General features: G+C 39.6%; 1 protein-coding gene across 3 annotated transcripts in view; it reads left to right on the top strand.

The window, feature by feature from the left end:
* KCTD15 (potassium channel tetramerization domain containing 15) overlaps positions 1 to 9,562 on the top strand; it is a 72,402-nt gene that overhangs the window by 61,688 nt on the left and 1,152 nt on the right. For all 3 annotated transcript variants that reach the window (XM_082270851.1, XM_082270850.1, XM_082270849.1), the window contains one exon: positions 1,990 to 2,295. In XM_082270851.1, coding sequence (XP_082126977.1) covers positions 1,990 to 2,295 — 306 coding nt within the window. The remainder of the gene's footprint in view (positions 1 to 1,989; positions 2,296 to 9,562) is intronic.

The raw sequence follows: 9,562 nt of genomic DNA, 5'->3' as shown, positions 1-9,562 counted from the left end.
TACTCTGCAGGCTTCATGGTAAATGAAAATTGGTCATGAGATCAGTATTGCTGCATTTACTACTTTTGCAAAAAATGCATGCAAAAGGAGGACTAATGGGCCATACACACTATAAGATTTTCTGAAGACTTTTTCCTTTAGATTTACCAAAACCAGATAATATGAGGTCAAACCTAAACACTTTCAATTTGTATGCAATCTGGCAGGCCCTTGCACTACATAGAAAAGGTAAATCTGAAGGAAAAAGTCTTCAGAAAATCTTATAGTGTGTATGGCCCTTAAGCCTTTAAAACAAACCATCCCTGACCACCCTAATGCCTCGTACACACGCAACGATTATCGGCCGACTGGTCGACCGACTTTTGTCCAGTGTTGTTGTGTTGGTTGAAATGTGCTCTAGACTGCACACTTTCTCGGCCAACAAAAATCTACTTCAGAAGTGATGTCATGTGATGGTTTACTTTCCGTGTGTTTTTTCATCTCTGAGCATGCCCAGTCTTGCTCATCAGATTTTTGTCTGCCGAAATCTGTACTGACTGACGGAAAATCGGCCGTTGTGGTGACGGCCAACAAACATTTTATAGCCTGCACACCAGATTTCTTTCGGCCGAAAAGTCGGAGTCGGTTGTCGGAAGCATCATACTAACAAGCCGAAAAACGGCCGATCGGACGTTGGCCGAAAATTCACGGCCAACTGTCGACGCGTGTGTACGGGGCATAAGGCTTCATTCCCACGTATGCAGGTGCAACAGCGTGCCTGCCTTCTTGCATGTTTAGGGCACCTCTTTCATTTTAATGGGCTTCCCAACAATCGCACAAAAAAAGTGAGCATTTCTTTTTTGAATTTTGCTGTGCCAAAAGGCATAGTACTTTGTTACAACACATTTTGGCGCACAATTTCTCTCACTTTGGTAAGGTGCGTTTGGGTGCCGTTAAGAATGAATGGCACTGTAGCACGCCTGCGAAAAAAGGATGCATATTTTTTCCTATTATTCTTTCTCAAAGACAGGATCAAAAATTCTAGAGTCCGTTTTAGCTAAAAAAGTGCAAAGAAAAAAGTACACCAAAGTACTTAAAACCACCCCGCCCAAAAAATTTAACTTGCTTACTCTAATGTACAAGCACACACATTTGGGGGTAAGTATTGTAAAGGGGGGTATGTAAGTAAATCTTGATTGCACTGCACATGTTAGATATCACGCATGGGTGAGAGTAATAATTCTAGGGCCATTATTCATGGTTAACTCTAACCTGATGACTTGTAAGAGCTTTTTTAACATACATTTTAAGAGATTTTGAAGTATTGGCTATGGAAAATTTGGGGTACCGAAGGTTGTTCACGGCACATGCAGTTTTTAAGCTTGATATTTTGGGTATCTATTTACCTAGCTTCTATACATATCTAAAAAAGGTTGTGCAACTAAAAAAAACTCTGTTCAACAATTTGCGTTAAATACAATGTAATTTGTTTTGTTTTTGTTTGTTTTTTTGAATAGGTAATAACGTGCTTGGAAACAATGAAGTTTTGTTTGCTCTGTGCAAAGCACGTGTATATGTTACGTTCAAAGCTAGTTATAAATTGGGGCAGTTACCATTTTGTTTTGAGTGAGCTTAGCCACAGTGTGTTATTCTCAGTAAAATACCAGGTAAAAATAAAGGGGAAAAAGCCTCAAAAAAGAAAATGAATGCAACCATCACATCTAAGGAATCTCAATCTGAAATATTACGTTTTTGTTTTTGGGCTTAAATACACTTTAAATCACCTCCAAATTGTGGTTAATTTATTAGAAGAAGTAGACTGATTATGGTTAATTTATTAGAAGCAGTAGACTGATTGACCAATCATGTAGATCATGAGATTGTCCATTCTAAATTCCGCAAGTTGGAACCTATCTTTGAAAGTGCCTGAAAGCCTCCATAATTCAGCTGTTTGGAATTTGTGAATTTGTGAAGTTGTTTTTACTCTATATGTGTTTCCTGCACTTTTAGGAATTTAACCTGTTGTATGAAGAAGCCAAATACTACCAGCTGCACCCAATGGTGAAGGAACTTGAGCGATGGAAACAGGACAAGGAGCACCGGAAACACTTTCAGCCTTGTGACTGTCTCGTGGTGCGGGTGACTCCAGACCTTGGCGAGAGGATTGCACTGAGTGGGGAAAAGGCTTTAATAGAGGAGATCTTTCCAGAGACCGGCGATGTCATGTGCAACTCTGTAAATGCTGGATGGAACCAGGACCCTACCCATGTCATCAGATTTCCACTAAATGGTTATTGCCGATTAAACTCCGTTCAGGTATTCCTATGTTCTTCCTGTTTGTTATGTTTAACAGAGTACAATGATCAGTGATCAAGCTGCTATAACACTAAGGCCTCATGCACACTGGACGTTCTTGCAGCTGCTTCTAAAGGCATCTGGCGTTTTTTTTTTTTTTTTTTCTTGCCTCTAAATACCCCTGCATGTTAACCTATGTGTCCATTCACACTAGGCTTTTGGCAGCATTGAATGGCAGGGGCTTTTAGAGGCAGAAAAATATAACACTGCCAGTGCATCCAGGAGCATCAGAGTTTTGGCAGAAAAAGATTGATGCTTGTAAATGCGTGTAAATGAGTTTAACACTGGAACCGTTTAATGATTAGGCATTAATTAATTTCACTAGCTAGAAAAAAATTACTATTCTATCCAATGAAATGAATTCATGCCAAAGCATGCAGTCAGTGTAGATGGAGGGGAGTCCCTCCTGCAGTGTTATTGTGTTCTGGCAGTGGGGAGTGTAGGGCACCTTCCCCATAGAATACATTGATCACTGCTGGTGGCTATAGTGAATGGCAGTGATCAGGTGAAAAAGAACCGACAGTCAAGTTCCTCCACCCCAAACTCCCTCATCCATGTCTTTATGGACCTTGCTTTGAGCACTGGTCCAAATCATTTGTTTTGAGGGGGGATTATGGTGTTGGGTTGTTTTTCAGGGGTTGGGCTTGGTCCCTTAGTTCAAGTGAAGGGAACTCTTAAGGCATCAGCATAACAAGACATTTTGGACAATTTCATGCTCATAACTTTGTAGGAACAGTTTGGGGATGGCCCCTTCCCATTTCCAACATGACTGCGAACCCGTGTACAAAGCAAGGTCCATAAAGACATGGATGAGCGAGTTTGGGGTGGAGGAAATTGACTGGCCTGCACAGAATCCTGACCCCAACCCAATAGAACACCTTTGAGATGAATTAGAGCAGAGACTGCGAGCCAGGCCTTCTTGTCCAACATCACTGCCTGACATAACAAATGCGCTTCTGGAAGAATGGTCAAACATTCCCATAGACACACTCCTAAACCTTGTAGACAGCCTTCCCAGAAGAGTTGAAGCTGTTAAAGCTGCAAAGGGTGGGCCAACTCAATATTGAACCCTACAGACTAAGACTGGGATGCCATTAAAGTTCATGTGTGTGTAAAGGCAGGCGTACCAATACTTTTACCAATATAGTGTATATAAGTTTGATGGACATCCTTCTCCACAACCATGGCCATTAAAATGGAGTTGGCCCCTCTTTTGCAGCTATAGCATCCTCTACTCTTCTGCAAAGTCTTTCCACTACATTTTGGAGTGTCTGTGGGAATTTTTACCCATTCAGCCAAAGAAAATTTGTGAGGTCAGGTACTAATGTTGGAGGAGAAGACCTGGCTCACAATTGGGATTCCAGGTCTTCCCAAAGGTGTTCATTAGGGTTAAGGTCAGAGTTTTTTTCAGGATACTCCAGTTCTTTTACACCAAACTGGTCACATCGTGTCTTTATGGAGCTGGTTTGGTGTACAGTCAAGGTGGAACAGAAAAGGGTCTTGTCCAAATTGTTATCACAAGGTTGGAAAAGCAGAATTGTCTACAATGTCTTTGTGTGCTGTAGCTCTAACTGTGCCCTTCACTTTAAATACCTCAATCATTTGGAGGGGCAGCCACATGCTTTTGGCCCTATAGCGTATACATTTAGGTTGAGTTTGCACAGTGCTGGATGCAAGAGTGCCTTTGTTCTGATATCATATTATTTCTAGTTTTGTACAATGGCCAGTGAAAGTGGATCAATGCCAAAATCAGGCTTCCTTAAATTCATAATCATGCCTAGGTGGAGCAGTATCCCAGGTGATCTCTGCCAAAGGGGCTTGAGGGAGTTTTGTTCAGGCAGAGGCAGCCAGTTAGCAGCTCCTGCTGAGCTTTGGCTGGTCTCTTTCTTTATAAATTTTACAAAACTAAGTCCACAAAATTATAATATTTGAAGACTGAATGTTCAGATTTTTGGATAAACCTGGGAATGAGTGGTTCTTTTTAGAGGTGCAGGATAGTCAGGATCACAGTGTTATCTTTAAGCTGGCCATACATGGATCAAAATGTATCGAGTTCAGCAGGGACCGGCGGAATTTCAATCAATGTGTGGCCACTGTGGTTGAACACAAGTCAATCTACCGATCTCTGTAGTTTTTCAGCATTCAGCTTGATCGGCATCACAGGCAACAAACTGCAGGGCTGATCTGTGTATTCTGACAGTGGGGGAGTCTTCCAGCTGTCAGAATACAAAGACCAGCAGGGAGGATTCTAACATCCACCTCGAGTTTGTAGAAAAGGGAATTGGGTCAATTTTTTTTTTTTTTTCATTCAACACTCTGTGGCCAGCTTTAGCCTTTATTCCCACCTTGTCCGCAGCTTTTTCTTTATTCCATCAGTCAAATAACAAGGAACAGAGGCCAAAACAACCAACGAGAATTTTCCTTTTATGGACCAAAATGCAGGAAACTGACATAGAGGTGGATTTACTAAAGGCAAACAGACTGTGCACTTTGCATGTGCAGTTGCTCCAGAGATTGGTAAATGGGGGAGGGGGAGCACTGCTGACTTCCATCGTCCAATTATGTGCAAGCACATATTTTGCTGTTTTTTTTTTTAATTTTATTTTACTTGCATGTGATTGGGTATTCTTTGCAAATTTTGCTAAGCTCTGGAGCAACTGCACTTAAAGAGTGCACAGTCTATTAGCCTTTTGTAAATTCACCCCATAGTTGCTTGCCAGGGGTAAATATTCTAGTTTTTCATCACGGCAAGACTTGTTTAAGTGGAGTTCCACCCGTTTTGGTGTATATTAAAAGTCAGCAGCTACAAAAAGTGTAGCTGCTGACTTTTAATAAACACACACTCACCTGTCCTAAGGTCCAGCGATGCGGCTGGCGGGAGCCTCGAATCTCTCCCTCTTCTCCCCGCGGCGCCGGCATCTCTAGTGTGGGCACCCGGTTGTGACAGCTTTGTGTCCTCAGAGGACGGGCAATCTTCTGGGACCTGTGACATGTCCCAGAAGATTGCAGGGAGGGAGGGGGGAGAGGAGAACGTGCGCTCAAGCCACCTAGGCGGCCTGAGCAGAAGTCGGAGCAGGTACCTGTCAAATCAAGGTACTGCTCCCCCCCCCCCCCCCAAAAAAAAAAATGACATGCCAAATGTGGCATGTCAGGGGGTCAGGAGCACTTACAGCGGAAGTTCCACTTTTGGGTGGAACTCCGCTTTAATTATGTGATTCCATCCTCTCACAGAGTAAATAATACCTGCATGTGATTACTTGTAACATAATAATAAGAAATATTTATGGTTATCATAACCTACTAACTTTATTATTTTAATTAACTCAAACTACTTATTATTAGTCAGTCATTCGAGGTAATTAAACACAAAAGTTACTATAGGAGATGACGGTCTTTACAAGATGAACATTCACTAAATTAGTGTTACATAGTTATTAATGTACAAAACATAGACAAGGTAATACTGCATTTGCACAGATTTTGAATAAGACTTCATATAAACTAGTATGCCTATAATATGGATGAAAAAATCATTATGATAAAGCAGTAGAAAAGGATAGATAGATAGATAGATAGATAGATAGATAGATAGATAGATAGATAGATAGATAGATAGATAGATAGATAGATAGATAGATAGATAGATAGATAGACAGATAGACAGATAGACAGATAGATAGATAGATAGATAGATAGATAGATAGATAGATAGATAGATAGATAGATAGATAGATAGATAGATAGATAGAAACCCTGGGGGTCCCGGGCACTTCATGTTTACATTTGCAATGACAGTCACGCATTTTTAAAATGCATGACACAATGTAATTCTGGGGTCATTCATGCAAACACAAATGAAGTCATAGCACTCTATGTGTGGTTCACTTGAGCTGCCAAAATGTTGTTTTTAAAAACAATGCAATATAACAGTCCAGGGGAAAAACTTTTACGGATGATGGCCGCCAAAATCTTACTTCCCAAAATACATTTAATAAAAGAAAGTACATTTGTATTATTATATACTTTATACTATTTTATTGTTATTTATTTTTTATTCTTTCACCAAATTTTTTAGGTTATTTTTATATTATTTATAGAATACGACTTATTTTAAAAGCAATCTTTATATGCAAGTTCCTAAGTTATTCTTTTATATATTTTTTTATATTGTTTTATATTATTTTTGTATAGTGTGGGAGTCCCCCTGTCAGGGGGCCAAAGCAGTTGCCCCTTTTGTCCCCTTATGAATCCAGCACTGTAGATAGATATAAAAGATAAGATTGATATTGTGACATGTCAGGAATTATTCATGTAGACTGGTAAACTTACTGACTTTAACCCAAATGTATTTATGTGTCATGCCAATATTATGTGTGATAAGCTTAGGAACCTAATAAAGCATCCCTGAAATATTCATAATATAGAAGACACTTTATAGGTTTTTTTTTTTTTTTTTGTTTGTTTTTTTAGATAGATAGATAAATTAGATTGGATTATATTGTGGAACATGAATAGATAGATATTGTGACATATCATGGTTGGAGCTATGTATGACAAGACCCCGTAGCAAAACCATTAAGGGGTCCTCATCTCTCTAATGTCCATCCTAAAGGCAGTCTTTCTAGTGATATAGAATACGACTTATTTTCAAAGCAACCTTTATATGCAAGTTCCTAAAAATTCATGAAAATCCGAATGCTTTTGCTACCTGAAAAAATGACCAGACAGTTCCGAGCTCCAACATATTCACATGGTCTGCTAAGATTACAATTACTTTCCCTGCATTATATACATTTATGGCCAAAAGTATGGGGAGACCTGATAGGCCAAAATGCAAAGAAAATTCTCACGAATAAGGATACAGGTCTGATTTTATATAATGATAGATAGACAGACAGATAGACCGACAGATAGATCGATATGAGACAGATACTGTATATACATATAATAGATAGATCTGAGAAAGCTCAATAGATCGATTGGTCGATAGAATGACCTTTTTGTTTCTGTGGAGACCTGATAGACCTAAATGCATTAGAATTTCTGGATGATCATTATTATTCAGTTCTCAAAAATTTGGATAGATAGACAGATAGATAGACGGATAGACAGACAGACAGACAGACAGACAAATCTGAGATAAATGAATAGATAGCTCAATAACTAGATTGATCATTGGATAGAATGCCATTTTCTCCCTCTCCCTGTGTGTTAATAATGTCTACAGACCCTGCATCTACACCCTCACAAACACCTACCCGGGAAGATTTTTTCAATGTTCCGCCACTTCAGAGAATGCAACAATGTATAAATGCATAATTTATGTCTGGCTCATAATTAAATGATGGTGCCTGCGGTATGGACTTTAAAGGGAAAAAAATTGATCTGTACTTTTTTCTCTGAAAAGAAGAGTTTCTGTAAAACTTGCCCTCAGTCTATTAACAAGTGTGTTGCTCATTGACAAGCTGAGAATGGCGGATAAAAACGCAGCATTTCCTTGACTTTTTGCTGCCTGGAGGAAAAAGTCTAAAGTGACCCACCCCCACAAAATGTGGTGTCTTTGTATCATATGTTTTTTTTTTTTAATTATTTTTTTTCTCCTTTAAAATAAATACAGTACCATGAAAGGTTTAGGACAAGGAAGGGATAGAGTGATAACACAATATAGACAGACGGTCCTAAAAGAATGATTCAGCAAGCAATACAGCAGCCATTTTGCTGTGTATACAAAGGGCCCTACCTGGGATGAAGAAGAAGCTGGGGTCACATAGACAGAGGAAAGTAAAATTAGAAAGATCGGCAACTATAGCTGAACTCCAGTCATACGGCTCATTTCACAGTTGAAATATATAGATTTGTTTTACCTCAAAATATCTGTATGTCTATCCATCCACTCCTAAAATTTACAAAGCTCTGCTGCACAGCCTTGACTGGCAGGGTAGAAGACCTTATTTTCTCTTCTGCAGTTCAGTAGCACTTACAGGTCTTGTCCCTCCCCCAGCATGTGATTGGACAGTAGAAGTAGAAGACGGACATTTCCTACTATCAACCTGTTCCTTGTTAGCATATGGGCAATGCTGCACAACTGGTTTGCTCCTTGTGCTGCTTTTTCCTCTCCCAGTCTGATCTCTGCTGTTCAGGGACTGCAGGGGGGTGATACCAGGTCAGATTCTGGTATGTAAACATTTCAATAAATGTGGTGATAGCAGGAAATTTTAGAAAGGTGATCCTGTAGTATAATACCTCTCGGCCAGGGGTGCACCCTGCTCTGCTGATCTCTGAACTTACATTTCTTCTCGCTGGTATCAATATGAAGAGGTGGAATCAAGAATGATTGATAGCATGAAAAATAATAAACTATATTAAGTGGAAATCTCATCGTTCAGTTATCAAGTTGTTTGAAGCAGAACTAAAGGTAAAAATACTTACCTTAGTTCCAACATTTGGATGCCCGTAGGCGCTGGCATCTTCTCCCCATCTTTTCTGGATTCCGGTCTCCAGCCATTTGCACAGGAGTGAAATCATACGGGCACACAGGTAGTATGCCGGAATGTAAACTAAGCTGCACCTGCACAGTTCAGTGTACATTCTACAGGGGATTGTTAGCAGGCATTCATTTTATTGAAGAAAAGACATTGGGGTTGATTTACTAAAACTAAAGAGTGCAAAATCTGGTGCAACTCTGCATAAAAACCAATCAGCTTCCAGGTTTTTTTGTCAAACTTACTTGAACAAGCTACAGTTGGAATTTGATTGGCTACCATGCACAGCTGCACCAGATTTAGCATTCTCCAGTTTTAGAAAATCAACCCCATTGTGAGGTTGATTTATTAAAGGCCATTAGATGCTGTACTTTGCAAGTGCAGTTGCACCCTACAAGTGCAGTTGCTCCGGACATTAGTAAATGTGGGGAAGCTCAGCCGACTTCCATCATCCAATCATGTGCAAGAAAAAAATGCAGTTTTTTTTATTTTCCTTGCATGTGATTAGGTATTCTTTGCAAAGTGAAGCTTTACCTCATTTACTAAGTGCTGAAGCACATGAACTTGCAGAGTGAAACTGCACATGGAAAGTGCACAGTCTATTTGCCTTTAGTAAATCAACCCCAATATGTCCCTTCGACAATAAACAATCTGCCTGTTCACTTTTTTTAATTTTTTATCTTCAGTTCCACTTTAAGATGGGATTTGGGTTTTAGTAATTGATGCTATTATTTCAAATTGTTCTA

This window comes from Pelophylax lessonae (assembly GCF_965119305.1).
Source record: "Pelophylax lessonae genome assembly, chromosome: 10".
Lineage (NCBI taxonomy): Eukaryota > Metazoa > Chordata > Amphibia > Anura > Ranidae > Pelophylax > Pelophylax lessonae.
The sequence above is the reverse complement of the archived record's forward strand: the minus strand, read 5'-3'. Positions and strand labels throughout refer to the sequence as shown.